The sequence below is a fragment of the Vipera ursinii genome (genome assembly GCF_947247035.1).
Source record: "Vipera ursinii genome assembly, chromosome: 2".
Taxonomy (NCBI): domain Eukaryota; kingdom Metazoa; phylum Chordata; class Lepidosauria; order Squamata; family Viperidae; genus Vipera; species Vipera ursinii.
Genome location: NC_139513.1, coordinates 153,264,796 through 153,280,726, shown reverse-complemented (window position 1 = coordinate 153,280,726; position 15,931 = coordinate 153,264,796). Strand labels below are relative to the sequence as shown.

The 15,931-nt window shown below is 39.8% G+C and overlaps 1 protein-coding gene across 1 annotated transcript in view; it reads left to right on the top strand.

The window, feature by feature from the left end:
- Positions 1-15,931, top strand: part of LOC310633419 (keratin, type II cytoskeletal 75-like) — a gene marked incomplete at both ends in the record, with an annotated part of 50,874 nt that overhangs the window by 11,370 nt on the left and 23,573 nt on the right. Inside the window, 4 exons of the mRNA XM_083351124.1 lie at positions 9,333-9,437; positions 10,492-10,595; positions 11,223-11,773; positions 14,889-15,100. Coding sequence (XP_083207250.1) covers positions 9,333-9,437; positions 10,492-10,595; positions 11,223-11,773; positions 14,889-15,100 — 972 coding nt within the window. The remainder of the gene's footprint in view (positions 1-9,332; positions 9,438-10,491; positions 10,596-11,222; positions 11,774-14,888; positions 15,101-15,931) is intronic.

Genomic DNA, 15,931 nt, shown 5'->3' with positions numbered 1-15,931 from the left:
AAAAAACCCAACTTAAGTGCTGTAATTGCTACATATATGACCATAGTATATTGGGGGATTTCTTTTCTCCAAGCCATCCATTGCAGATTTATTTATTTACCTATCAAATTTAAAGACCACCCATCTCACTCACAGAGCAACTCTATGCAATTTAGTGCAGATGCTTCCAGATGTGTCTTTCATTATTCAGCCTTCCTCCTTCGTTCATAGATTTGTGTTTACTGGCAGGATGGGGAAGTGAAGTCAGATGATGTTGTTTCCCATATGATATCTTCCTTTCTTTTCCTGTGGCTTTTTCCATCTTATTTTTCCCTTCCTTAACAATCCCTTCACAATCCCTTTGCACACTTACCATTAAAAATGCAGCTGTCTTTTTGCGGACCTCCTTGACTTGCATCATTTCTTTTGGGATTGTACCATAAAATAGGACCCAATGCAGTTTAATGCCAGATGCTTCCTATGAACTTCGAAACTAGAAGAAAAAGCAATCTGGTGCCCATTAGATGTTTTGTATGATCACTCTTATCTACTCTTCCTTTGGTATGTTGACTTGAGGGAGAAATCTAAATGATAAACAACCAAACGGAATTAGGTTCTTCATCCTAGTTATTTAATGTGATTAAAAAATGAAGACTTGTCCTCTGTAAATAGATAAAGGTGTTGATTTCATTTGCAATGGATTATCCATCTTATTAACCAGAGGGCCTGTTCAGCTCTGTAGCTTGTGAGTTTGGCAAGATGGTTCCATATGAAATTCAGTCTACACATCAATGTTACATTTCTCTTTTGGTGTTTTTGTATGCATTTCCCTCAATATGCACACTTTTAAGAGCTTTCCTTCCATGCTTAAATATGTTCTTGCACACATTTTTCTTCGAACATAAACAGTTGTATCTTTTGTGTTGTAAAATAAGTTCCGACATTCTGAAAAATACATATTTCAACAAGCAATGAGTATTTTGGCCTTCTGTACTTATTTAAAAAGTAAAGTTCCCTTGGAGTTGAGCTAGTCTCCTAGTAACTTCATGTACTGTATATGTAGGGTTTCATGGCCATAGGACAGAAGGGGATTCTCATTGTCTTTAAGCAAGATTTTCTCTGACTTTTCTAGCCTATTCCATAGGGAATTCCAGGGTAGACTATCATCCATGGACTAATCGGGTCAGAATCTGCTTGATTTTTCAAGTTCAGCCAGAACTAGGTTATCACAATTCTGGCACCTATTTAAGATACATATCTTGGGGGGGGGGGGTCAAACTAAAATAGAATAGAGCTGGAAGGGACCTTGGAGGTCTTCTAGTCCAGCCCCCACTCAAGCAGGAGAACCTATACCATCTCAGACTAGTGACTGTCCAGTCTCTTCTTAAAAACCTCCAGTGATGGAGTGCCCATGATTTCTGACGCCAAGCTGTTCCACTGGTTGATTGTCCTCACTGTTAGGAACTTTCTCCTTAACTCCAGGTTGCTTCTCTCTTTGTTCACTAATATATCTATATACTACTAAAACTCTCATTCCCATAAATTTTAACTCTTACATTATATTTTGAACCAAGATACCTCAAATCGTCTAGAATGTATCAAAAAAAATAAAAAATCCAGCACCCATAACTCCTATGGAACTGAAATTTGGCAAATTTTATAAAATCTTTTATAACATAAACATGATCATAAAATAGTTTATGGCATAATACAAAATGTCATAAAATGTTCCCTTTGTCGATGTTTGACTGTACTGTACAGTTAGTTCATCATGGGTTATTTTCAAGGCAAATACAGCTCTGAATGCAATCCAACTCTTCTAGTAAAGGCAGTACAATAGAAACTCTGTCATTGTTGAAGGCATTGTGGAATCTGGTAAAGGAACTATCTCTGAAAGGATAACCCAACGTGCCGCAGGTTGTCTAGCTCGTTTTAAAATTCTGACGAGACAAATTTCCTATCCAACGTGTAATGAAATACTGGGGTGGGTGGGGGAAGGGGTGTTTTCAAAACATCGTAGAACAAGAAAAGATGAATATTTTTGTCATGTCAAATAAAAGATTAGAAACTTCCCCATTAAACCAAGATTGGTTTAGAAAGATGACAAGGAAGAGAGAGGCCCCACTTTAAGAGCTCCCTAATAAGATACGCAAGATACGCAGAGCCAATTTCCAAGTTTCTGTAACTTGGCCCCTCCCTTATTGAGATACGTCTGCCTTCTCTGGATCTATGGGAAACTTGCATTCTACATCAGGGGTGTCAAACTGCCAGCCTGCGAAACTGCGCCCACCCCATTGCCAGCAATGGTAAAAAAGTCGCGATACATCGTGACACGTCGCGTGACATTGCGAGTTTGACACCCCTGTTCTAGAACTTGTGGGAATCTTGCATTCAAAACTGTAAAGGGCTTAATACAAGTCCAGTAGAATTAAGACAGAATGAGCACCTGATGATTTTCCTGTCACTGTTATTACTCTGAAAACCTCTCCTCCAGATAAGTTTCCAAAACTACATTTACATCCCAAATGTGGAAGGCTACTGTACATAGGCTGGAGAACAAAGTAAATGAGGAAGGCTTTGTGTTCTCCTCCTTTTCAATTTTACTTCTTTGGTGTGATTTGCACTTTCCTTCTGCTACTGCCTCAAGGACAACAGTCTCAGCATACATAATAACTACACTAGGTAAAATGTAGTTTTACTATGGACTTTTTTGAGATAAAACAAATTTTTTTGGGGTGAGTACTCAGAACCCTAAAGTGCTGTCATACATAGAAATATGGGGCATCAAAATAATAACATCAATGCTGACACCTCAGTTTTTTTTATTGAAAAGTTTTACAGTACATTTTTGAATACAAAACCCCTCCCATCCCCCTCCCCTCTCCCCAAACCTCCCCAACTCTCCCCTCCCCTCCCCCCTCCCCGATTTCCCAGAGCTAAATACAGGGTATAAAAATACAAACAAACATAATCTAAAATATGCAAACAACAATAAAATATTAAATTCTATCGCACTTTAACTCTTAATAAAATAACTACAAGCTAGTTATACATCATATAAATCCACTACTTATTCAAATGCTAAGTGAAACTTTTTAGTCCCATATTTATTCTGGATATAATCAATCCATCTTCTCCACTCCACAATATATCTCTGTTGCGATTGGTCTTTCAAATACGCTGAAATCTTTGCCATTTCCGCCAAATTGGAAACTTTTAAAGTCCATTCTTCTATAGTCGGCAGTTCTTCCTTCTTCTAATATTGCGCTACTAAAAGTCTCGCTGCCGTAATTAAATTCTACATCAACGTAGTGTCCACAATGGTAGTATCTGTGATAATACCCAATAAAAACAGTTGTGGACAAAACTTTATCCTTTTCTTGAATATTTTTTGCATATTCCACCAAATTTGAATCCAAAAAGCTTTAACCCTTTTACAAGTCCACCATATATGAAAATACTTTGCATCCTCACAACCACACCTCCAACATTTGGGCTGGCAGTTCGGATACATACTTGCTAATTTTTTAGGATCTAAGTGCCACCTATAAAACATTTTATAAAAGTTCTCTCTTAAGTTTTGGGCCTGTGTAAATTTTACATTTCTCACCCAGATCTTTTCCCAAATATCCATTGTAATAACTTCTTGAAAATTCTGAGCATAGCTGACTCAGGAATTCTGGGAGTTGAAGTCCATGAGTCATAAAAGAGCCGAGGTTGCCTACCCTTGGCCTGGTTCATTAAGAATGAATGAAGGAGATGTTGTAGCTAGCATCTCATTTTTTTTAATTCCCAAATTTTGTAAAAAAAATAAAAGTGGGATCTCTTTTTAATTATACAATTTTGAATGTAGTTTTACCCAGTCCAGAGCCGACAATGATAAAGTATGGGTTTGGGACATTTATTAGAGGAGTGAGTAGGAAGGCATCTGGTTACAGCACACCCTACATCTGATATATCTCCTCTTGGTCTTTCCTAATATTTGATGTTAGGAAGAATAGGCTTTGGAAGATATGGGGAATGAGAATCTGTTTCTGTTATTGCCTCTACTATAGAAGAAACAGAGAAGACCCTTGAGGGACAGAAGGAAAAGCTGCTCCCAAATGGTCAAATGAGCAGGCCTTGAACCCCAGCCATGACAATAATTGAAGAAAATGTCTGAGATAAGCCCCTCCCTAGTTCACATGAAGATAAAATGCTAGTAGGAGGAATCACTTTTAGACTTGCAAGATTCTGTTACTATAGCTGTTATAATAGTAACCAATATGGCATTGTTTCCTCAGTCTGGTCTTTCTTGTATGGCTCACCTTTACTCCTCCAAGTTGAAAGATGAATTCTGAAAAGACTTTTGATTTCTGGGATGTCCATTCAAGGTCACCATGACTGCAGTTTTAGTTACTATTCTCTAATGCTTTCCTAACATTGATCAATTAAGCAAATGGCTTTATGGACATAAAAGGTTTCTGATGATTCGTCAGCTAGATACTTCCACAGGAAGCCACCTATATGTCCAATTACTCCACTGCATCACCACTCTAACTGTAACTCTGAGGTACAGAGCCAACTGGCAAGTGTGATCCAATTTTGCAAAAGACTTTTGTGGCTCACAGCACACTTCATTAGAGGCATGAATTGCCAACCTGGTTTAATAGATCCGCTATCCACAAATGTATCTAAGGTGAAACCATGTAAGCTTGTGGCCATAACTACATTCTGGGCAATGAGCTCCATAAACTAACTGCAAACTGTTCAAGGAAATAATTTAGTACCGTAAATTACTACTACTGCCACTAACTCAATTTCATAATATGGCTTTCTCCATATTATGAATATTTTTTTGTAAAAAATAAAATAAAAATCTGTTATTTCAGGAGAAGAGAAAGTTGAGTCAGATTTGATAAGAACCAAAAGGCCATCTAGCCTACATGTTTGATCTCACCATGGACAATCATGTGTCTGTGGGAATCACAAAAAGCATTTCACAGTTTGCATAGATAATTTATGAGTATAGCTCTTAGATCTCTATTGCAAGTTATTACAAAGTGCCAAAGAAAGCAATGGATTTGCCAGCAACTGGTATTCATAGATACACTTTTGTTATGGGAAATAAATAACTGCTGAATATAATTGGCCAATGTGAGAGAGATATGTTCACAGATATCACCCACTGCCAGAAGGTTGTAAATCCCAGACTCCCAAAAGACCTTTTTGATTCCTATATCCCAAAAGACCTTTTTTAATTCCTATATTAATCTGCTTTCCTCTGCCTGCAAAAGAAAAAGTTTAACACTTCTGCCTTCCCCCCCATTTGCAAAGTTACATTCCTGCATTCAGTTTAACACTTCTGCCTTTTCTCCAAATCTGCAATTGTAAGGCCACATTCCTACATTCCATCTCTGCCTCTGGTGATATAACTCTTTTCTTATTTACAACCACATTCCTGTCTCTGATTCACATGTGTATACAACAAAGACTTGTTTCATTTAAATTGCCCAGTATATAGTTTTCCTGAAGTTGTCCTTGCTTCAAGATAGGGCCTCTGCCTTCCTGTGATAAACCTTTGCTCCTTGCTTCATTTATAACAAAGACTTGTCTTTTATAATTGTCTATGTTTCAAGTTATGTTTCAAGTTATGTTTCAAGTTATGACAACCCTTGTATTCTCTGTAATATAATAAGCTATGCTTTATTGTTTCCTGTAATGACCTTTACCCTCTTCATTATCAGTTCTCTGTTAGCATAAACTATGTTTTATTGTTTCCTTTGACCTCACATATGTTCATTAGCAGATGTATGCAATGAGTTATGTTTTTCCTTTGTGTTAATTCCTCATGTGTACTTCACCCCTCCCAAATGAAACAGCATAATAAAAGGAGGGTTTGTGGAGCTGTTAAGGGGGGGGCACACCATCCACCCCGAGCACTCCATGCTCCCTCACCTTCTTGTATTGGTGCCTCAGTTTGTCTTACTCTGTCTCTAACTCTGCCTAATCATCGCAGTTCCCAAGTATGACCGTTGGAACTTCCGGCATACTGGGTCGGTGGTAAAGGGCAAAGATCCTCCCTTATTCAAGGTGCCCACCCTTGCGAGGGTCCCTCCAAATTCTCACCCCTGTCACGGGGCTCTAAGAGTTGAGGCCAGAACCCTGACCGGTCGCTCATCGCAACAGAAGTTGTTCTATTTTTTCTGAATGTTCTTTTTTCCTATTGGATCCACTTTATTAAATAGAACTTTATGAGTTTTCACATACTTTTCTTGGTCACAGTACAGGAGTTTCTAGAATGGATTTCCCTCTCCTACTTGTCAATGTAGTCTTCATTCCTGGTACGGAATGGGACAACTCGCCACAGCCAACTTGCCATGGTCAACTCTCCACGTCCAACTCACTGCAGGACAACTCACCATGGGACATCTTGCTACAGGACAATTCAATAATTCAGTTTAATTATTTAAAATAATTTAAAAAATATTTTAATATTTGTCCTTCACATTTCATTTTGTCTCTTTTTTGGCATCCCTTTTTTAATTATTCTGTTCCACTATTTCTTCAATATTAATGTAACTCTTGTCCCATGACGAGATGGGCATGGCGAGTTGTGATAGACTCTCCCCGGCATCATCTCCCACCCAAGTAATAATCTAGTTTGCCTCTGTTTAACTTTGAAGATCCATCAAGCTGATCTAGATACTGCGCCTGGGTGTCTTGTCAAATCTGGGTAACGTCTTGTCAAATCTTTCAGCCCGGATGTCTCACTTCAGGAAGAGTCCAAATTTGCTTTAGACCCGGCTTCCCCAAATTGTGAGGTGCAGACAGAGTCCATGGGAGATGTGAAGAACCTTTTATTTGTACATTGTTACAATAAATTCACCTTTCTTGAAATTTTACTGTATTGTTTCTCTTGTTCATTTGTGTTCATTTTGATGTTTGGAGTTTTAGGGGAGCTGTATACTTTAGGATTACATTAAAGAGAGGGTGGTGGCCAAAGAAATTTGGACCCCCTGCTTTAGACAAAATCTAATTACAATTGAGGTCAGGGTTCTTCATCCTTTCTTTGGGCTAATGTGCTCATTTTGAAATTTAAAACTATGCATTGATCACTTTCTCTCTAATCATTGTTGTGGTGAGCATGGATGTTCACTTATCAGGAAGCAGTCTGGGGAAGCTGCTTCAGTAAACACCCTTCAGCACCTAAGCTCATTTAGTGGGCACACTTCCAAAAAAATCCCTGAGCTGCAGTCCCCAGTATTAAAAAAAAAGTATAAATAAAAAACAGATGGGAAGATGTAGCTTGATGGGCACCTAAGGAGGTACTCCAATCTGACAGATTCAGATACTCAACTCAGCCTAACTACTCAAGAACATAGAATCATAGGATTGGAAGGGACCTCAGATGTCTTCTAGACTAACCTCCTCTCAACTTAATCATCCTGATCAAACTGTTGTCCAGTCTATTTTTGAAAACCTCCAGTGATGGAGCACTCACAATTCTTGTAGGCAAGCTATTCCACTGATTAATTGTTTTCACTGTCAGAATTTTTTTTCCTTACTTCAAGGTTGGGTCTTTCCTTAACAAGTTTCCACTATTATTTCTTGTCTTGCACCTTTCAATCCCCTCTTCTTTGTGACAGCCTATCAAGTAGAAAAATGTGAGTTAGACAGCATCACTACCAAATGCAGTTGGGTGACCAACCACACTGAGTGTATAGTCTTCAATGGAACTTCATCTACATGGAGAGAAGTATGCACTGGGGTACCCCAAGGCTCTGTTTTAGATCCTTAAACATCTTCATCAATGATTTAGATGAGGGGATAGATGGGGAACTCATCAAATTTGCACATGACACCAAGCTGGCAGGAAGAGCCAACACTCCAGATGATAGACTTAAGATACAGGAGGATCTGGACAGACTTGAACATTGGGCACTATCTAACAAAATGAAATTCAATGGTAAGAAAAGTAAGGTTCTACATTTAGGCAAGAAAAACCAAATGCACAGGTACAGTATACGCAGTACCTCGCTCAATAGTAGTAACTGTGAGAGGGATCTTGGAGTTCCAGTGGACAATCACTTAAGTATGATCCAGCAGTGTGCTACAGCTGCTAAAAAAGCCAACACAGTGCTAGGCTGCATTAACAGAGGGATAGAATCAAGACCATATGAAGTGTTAATACAGGTTTATAATACCAACACCACACTTGGAATATTGCATCCAGTTTTGGTCACCACGATGTAAAAAAGAGGTTGAGACTCTAGAAAGAGTACAGAGAAGATGATTAGGGGACTGGAGGCTAAAATATATGAAGAATGGTTGTTGGAATTGGGTATGTCTAGTTTAATGAAAAGAAGGACTAGGGATGACATGACAGCAGTGTTTCAATATCTCAGGGGCTACCAAAAAGAAGAGGGAGTCAAGCTATTTTCCAAAGCACCTGAAAGCAGGACAAGAAGCAACAGATGGAAAGTAATCAGAGAGAAGCAACCTAGAACTAAGGAGAAATTTCCTGACAGAACAATTCATCAGTGGAACAACCTGCCTCCAGAAGTTGTGAGCGCTCCAACACTGGAAGATTTTAAGAAGATATTGGATAACTATTCATCTGAAATGCCTGAACAGGAGGTTGAACTAGAAGACCTCTAAGGTCCCCTCCAGCTCTGTTATTCTGTTAGTCGGTTAAGTACTGGAAAACAGGTATCATGTCCCCTCTAACCTTTCTCTTCCTTAGGCTAGACATATCTAGTTCCTTTAACCATTCATCCTATAATTTAGCCTCTCCAGACCTCTTATCACCTTTGTTGTTCTTCTCTGCACTCTTTCTAGGGTATTAGCATCTTTGGTGACCAGAACTATATACAGTATTCCAAATATTGGCCTCACTAGTATGGTATAAAGTGGTATTATCACTTCTTGTGACTTGATGCTATCCCTCTGTTGATGCAGCCCAAGACTGGGTTGGGGTTTTTTTGGCAGCTGTGGCACATTGCTGACTCATACTTAAGTGGTGATCTATTAGGACCCCCAGATCTCTCTCACAGTCAGTCACTACTGTTGAACCAGGTACCACCTATTCTGTACATATGCATTTGTTTTTTCCTCCCTTAGTGGAGGACTGTACTTTTCTCACTATTGAACTGCATCTTGTTGAAAGTGCCCAATGCTTAGATCTGTCAAAATCCTTCTGAATCCTGAGCCAATCTTCCAAAGTGTTAGCAATTCTCTCCAGTTTGATGTCATCTGGATATTTGATGAGTTCCCCTTCTGTCCCTCATCTAGATGACTTATGAAGATGTTGAGGAGTAGCGGGCCCAAGACAGAACATTGAGGTAGACCAGTGCATGCTTCCCTCCATGTAGATGTAGTTCCATTAAGGACTACATGCTAAGTGCAGATGGTCAGCCAACTACAAATTCAGGTGGTGCTGCTACTATTTATCCTACATTGTCCTTTCTTACCAAGAAGTAAGTTGTAATCTACTTTGTCAAATGCCTTTGTTGTTGTTGTTAGCTGCACAGTCATGTCCGACCCATCGTGACCCTATGGACAACGTTCCTCCAGGCCTTCCTGTCCTCTACTATCTTCTGGAGTCCATTTAAGCTCATGCCTACTGCTTAAGTGACTCCATCCAGCCACCTCATTCTCTGTTGTCCCCTTCTTCTCTTGCCCTCAATCTTTCCCAGATTTAGGTTCTTCTCCAGTGAGTCCTTCCTTCTCATTAGGTGGCCAAAGTATTTGAGTTTTAGCTTCAGGATCTGGCCTTCTAAAGAGCAGTCAGAGTTGACCTCCTCTAGGACTGACCAGTTTGATCGCCTTGCAGTCCAAGGAACTCGCAGCAGTCTTCTCCAGCACCATAGTTCAAAGGCTTCAATTCTTTGGCGCTCAGCCTTTTTTATGCTCCAACTTTCACTGCCATACATTGCAACTGGGAAGACCATAGCCTTGACTATAGGCACTTTTGTTGACAGGGTGATGTCTCTACTTTTTAGTGTGCTGTCTAGAGTTGCCATGGCTTTCCTCCCGAGGAGCAAACATCTTTTAATTTCTTGGCTACAGTCCCCATCTGCGGTGATCTTGGAGCCCAGGAAAATAAAATCTGTCACCACCTCCATTTCTTCCACATCTATTTGCCAGGAATTGAGAGGGCCAGATGCCATGATCTTGGTTTTCTTAATGTTAACTTTCAACACAACTTTTGCACTCTCCTTCTTCACCCGCAACAAGAGGCTCTTTAGTTCTTCTTCACTTTCTGCCATTAGAGTGGTATCATCTGCATATCTTAGGTTGTTGATATTTCTTCCGGCAATCTAATTCCAACTTTTGATTCATCTAGCCCTGCCTTTCTCATGATGTGCTCTGCATATAAGTTCAATAGGCAAGGCGACAGTATACAGCCTTCATTCTACTGTATAAAAGGATATCCAGAATATAAGCAGCCTCCTCAGACAAGCAATTCCCCTCTTACAAAATGAAGCTGTTTATGTTTAAACTTTGTGCCATTCTCTCCTTCCTTCACAGGGCTCCATGGAAACCCTACTTTGCACTTCTGACACTTGAAACCTCAGCTCTGATCATCAGCAAATTTTGGATTCCTGCACTGAGTAATATCTTAATATCTGTGGGTACCAATTTGGGGATCTAAGCTTGATCAACTCTCCCCTCAAGACGTTTGACTAATATTATTATTTCAAAGTGGGGAGGGGGGAAGATTGCTTTAAGGTTTTTAGTTAGGTGAGTAAGTCTACGTTTGCTTTGAATTTTTGTTCTGAGTCAGATTTTGGTGGCCTCTTCTTGCTCTATGTCTCCATGCAGGAGAGCAAATAAATAAACAAATCCAAACCATTGTTCCTTATCAAGAATGGTGCATTCCATCCAGATAATTAAACATAAAAAGAGATGAAGCTGCAAGTGAAACTGCCCTGTAAATAAGCCACTTGAAGTATTTTGGTGGATGATAATTATACATTGAGGAAGCAGATTAATTAAAGCCAGACATAAGAGACAGCGAGGGAAGCTTGCAAGCCTAGCATTTTTTTAATTTCACACTATTTCCCATATGACAAAGATTTTTTTGCTCGGGAGCATAGATTCTAGCTGCTGGGCAAACCAAACCCAGGTTGTTGTGTGTTTTTTTTGCATCCCGTGCACCTCTTGAGCCATATAAAAGAGAGAAGCCCTGCTTGCAAATCAAAGGGACTCTCTTGCCTTCGCTCTTTTGCTTTTCCCTCATCCCACTTCTTCACTCATAGGTTGTTCAACTCTTTTCAAAAATCCAGAAACACCAATCCTAACCATGAACATATCTGTCGGGTCTCGATGCTTAGGTGGATCAAGGCGATTTTCTTCTGCTTCTATGGTGGGTGGCCGAAGCTCTGCTCCTCCATGCCAGCCATATGGAAGACCATGTGGGGCTGGTGGCTACTCCAGCATGAGCCTGAATAATTTTGGTGGAAGCCAAAGAATATCTTACAGTCAAGGCTATGGAGGACAAATCTATGCGGGAGCTGGTGGACAGCGCATAGGGATGGGAGGGCAGGCGATGGGAATGGGGGGTCTTGCTTATAGTGGAGGGTTTGGTGGAGGTTACGGGGGCGCTGAGTGCCAGGGTGGATATGGAGGGTACGGTAGAATGAACAGCATGACTAGCACCAGAAGTGAAGGGATCCGGGGGATCTCTATTGATGAGCGCCTCTTGAAGCCTCTTTCTCTTGGAGTTGATCCTGAGGAGCATAAAGCACGGACACACGAGAAAGAAGAGATGAAAACCTTGAACAACCAGTTTGCTTGCTTCATCGATAAGGTAGGAGTTTGTCCATCCTTCTCTCTCTCTCTCTCTCTCTCTCTCTCTCTCTCTCTCTCAACTCTCAGTTTTTAAATGTTTAAGAATAATTTGGGATAATCCATCTATTCCCCTTTTCTTCGTCTTTTGCTACAGTGCTCCCTCATTCTAGAACAAACATCTAACTGCCCCCTGTTGCATCCTTCTTGGCAGGCTAGGAACTAATTATAAGAAATCTTTCCTGAATTATAACATTTTGTAAGAGAGACTTGCCTGTTTGTTTGTGTGCATCAAGACAGACTGGGAATATAGTTAGGTTTCAGATTGCCAGCTCTGTTATCTTAGTAAATATGGTAAAAACCCTCAGACAGAGATCAGCATTATGCTTTCACCACACAGGAGGGTGGGGAGAAGTTTTTCCCCCCTAAGGGGGAACATTTGAACCAGGGATTTTATAGCTGAGATTTCCTTCACTGAATGGCAATAGCTTCTGTTCCTTCCATATCCATCTTTCTGCTTTACTCTTCAGACCTACTGCAAATGTATACTATTCTACTCTTCCCATGTTATGGTCCATCATATGTTAATCAAAACTACTTGGCTTTTCTAACCCTAATCCTAGCCTCGTTCCAACTTCAATTAACATTGGGATTAATGTTATCATTTTTATAAGTAATAGCATTTATCTAACCTTATATTTGCCATATAGAAAAACCTATAAAATCTGAGATGAAATTATAACAGGGGAAGGATGTGATTGATTTGGCCAGAAAGCCAGGCAGAGAAGACATTCATAAATGTAATTGTTTAAGCAAGTTATTACTTGGATCTATATAGATCCGTTTACTGAGAATAAGATACCTGAAAAGGAAGCAATGGTTGAAATCCCGATTCACTGCAATTGAACTGAAAATTGAAGGAAGCAGTAGAAATTAGAAGCCGTTTCTTCCATTTCCCTTTTATTTTCTCCATATTTTAAATATATGCGCTCCAATCTAATGATAAATCAGAGCCACAAAATCATTTCATGATCAGTCACTCATTTAATTCAATGAGGTCATCTGTGTACATGAAGCATTTCGCCATTGCAAAAATTCACGCACCAAAATGAGTTAGAATACCTGGAGCTTGAGAGTCAGTTTGGTGTAGTGGTTAAGACATCAGGTTAGAAACTGAGAGCCTGTGAGTTCTAGTCTCACTTTGGACATGAAGCCAGCTGAGTTATCTTGGGCCAGTCATGTTCTGTCAACCCTAGAAAGGAGGCAATGGCAAACCACTTGTGAAAAATCTTGCCAAGAAATTTACTTGTTTCTTGTAGTTTCTTTTAAGCTGAGCTCAGCTGCTGGAGATTACAGAGATATATACTTCATTGTCCATTACATGGATATTGTTGGTAACAATACAGATTGCCATACTCTTCTTCTAGAGTAGTTTTTCAGGTTTCAAGTCTAGGTGACAACTTTGACATTCAGTAGAAGTAATCCATCCAAATACTAACCAGTTCTGACCCTGCTTAGCTTCCAGCCTAGACAGGATCACCCCACATTCCTCATACTCTAAACAAAAAACCCAGCAAAAAAGCAAAAAAATGCTTTTTCCCCATCAAGTTAACCATTCAGAACTGAAATTCTTTTTAGTTTTTCTTTTTAGCTGTATGCTTTGTGCTGTGGTTTGTAGGTTTATGCTTTGTGGTCTATGTTTGGTTAATTCAGCAGCAACAGGGCTATAAATTCATATTGTCCATTCAGCCCATCAATTAAATGACTAGAAAAAAATATATTTGTAAATTGTTTCAGCCTGTTCTCAACCATCTTAGATCTATGTCTAAACTGTATAAAGCTATTGCTGTAAGAGAGATTTTTGTCTACAACAGTAGTATGGAGTAGAATGCCAAACATGATGGTAATAAAATATTTAAATGTTTTGTCAAACACTCAAGAGAAAGAGAAAAATAATTTAAAGCAAATCCATGACAAGTCATGTTAATTAAGCACCAAACTCTCAGAAAAGGAAGGCCTGGGCAATGATTTGCTTCAAACACATCACAGTTGGGCCGTCCAGCACAAATGACCAGCCACAGAAAAGTCCCACTTTATGGTAATCAACAGCAAGACTTCTGGGAACTATTATATTTGCACAAACAAGACAAAAGTTGACTATAAACTTTTACATATCAGCGAGACAGGGCTGAAGTACACAAGATGAAGTATTTTGAGAAATTTTGAAATATTGGCCTGTGTCACCTCCAGTTTTGGAAGCAGAAGAGCTCACAGATCTTCACTCCATCAGATTATTTTGTATAGTTCAGCATTCTCCATTTGGCTTCCTCCACACATTTTGGGTCTAGAATTCTTAGGGTTCCCAAGAAAGTGGGCCAATAGTCCTGAGGCTGGAAAGTCTGAGGAACCGTAATCCCAGCACATCTCCAAGAGACAAACTTGGACCTGATTGAAGCAGATCATAGATCCTGGAGATAGATAGATTGCTAGATTGATTGGGGAGTTTTGAATAATGATCAGTTCCCCCACCCCACCCACTGCATATTTTTCCCCAAGCCAAGCTCTAATTAGCTCCCTTCCCAAATTCTCCCCATCGGCCCCATCTCCCTTTCCATCTGCTCAACTGGCCAAGTGAGCAGGTGAAAAGAACTGTTCCTTGTTTGACAGCCAGCTGGTACTCCAGGGCACAGAGCCTGGGGAACTGTGAGAAAAATAGTTTGCCAAGCATAGTCATAATTGCAGAGAGCAACAAGTAGGTGTGGTTCTTTCCTGAATCCACGATAGCAAACACAGGCTATCGTTGCATCTGTGAAATGGCCTTCAGCTTAAAATAAACAAAAGACTACAATTGTGTTTGATTCATACCAATTTCAAGTGTTTTCTTAGGGAGGATGCACAATCTAGGTCACACATAATTTATGCTTTTCCATTAGATTATCAGATATCAGTGAAGGTGGAATTACTATACTTTTAATAATAATATAGAAGCAAGTGACACCTCCTGAAGCCCCCTGAAGCTATCTCACCATTAAAGAGGTGGGAGTCCCTTGATTATTTGGTATAAGGCCACCCTCAACTAATCCACTATGAGAAACTGGTTTTGTTGGAAGACTTACTGGAGAGATTGTTTCTTTCAGGTTCGATCCCTGGAGCAGCAAAACAAAGTTCTTTCTACTAAGTGGGAACTACTGAATCAATATGTTCAACCTACCCGGAAGAACCTTGAAGCCTACTATGAGAATTTCATCGCCTCGCTTAAGAAACAACTGGAATGTGTCCTAAATGAAAGAGAAAAACTGGAACATGAACAGAAGAACATGCAGGAACTAGTTGAGGAATATAGGTCTAGGTGAGTCAACGTATTTGGAAGATCGAAGCTTGGCAATATACTGAAATCCCCTCCCCAGATAAGAATCTGATCAGCTGCATTTCAAGATAAAGTCTACCAGGATCTAGGCAGGATCGAAATACAGGTAGTCCTCAACTTACGTCCACAATTAAGCTCAAAATTTATGTTGCTAAGCGAGACATTTGTTGAGTGAGTTTTGCCCTACTTTACAACCTTTCTTGCCACAATTGTTAGGTGAATCACTGCGGTTGTTACGTTAGTAACAAGGTTGTTAACTGAATTTGGCTTCCCCGTTGACTTTGCTTGTCAGAAGGTCACAAAAGGGGATCACGTGACACACACACACCCAGGACACTGCAAGCATCATAAATATGAGTCAGTTACCAACCATCTGAATTTTGATCACATGACCATCAGGATGCTGCAATGGTCATAAGTCTGAAAAATGGTCATACGTCCCTTTTTCCATTGTAACTTCGAAGGGTCACTAAATGATCTGTTATAAATTGAGGACTATCTGTATTTATCTCATCTGCCATTCTCCAGATGTGCTGGGATTGCAAGTCCAGCCAGTAGCCCTGACAATTTTGAGAGCTGCAATCCCAGTGAAACTCAGATTGAGAAAGGCTGCTCTAAGTTGCATTGACATTACCACTGAGTTCATGGTAGCCTTTTTAAAAAATTCCTAGTGTTTTTTCCATAATGTGCAGGGCCTGCTTTTATCAGATCAGTTTTAATCCATCCGTGTTTATCAGTGTTAAACCATTTCTTGTGACAGCAATTGGCCGACTGGCTTGTCACTAGAGTCTGACATTATAGGGCAGAGAGACA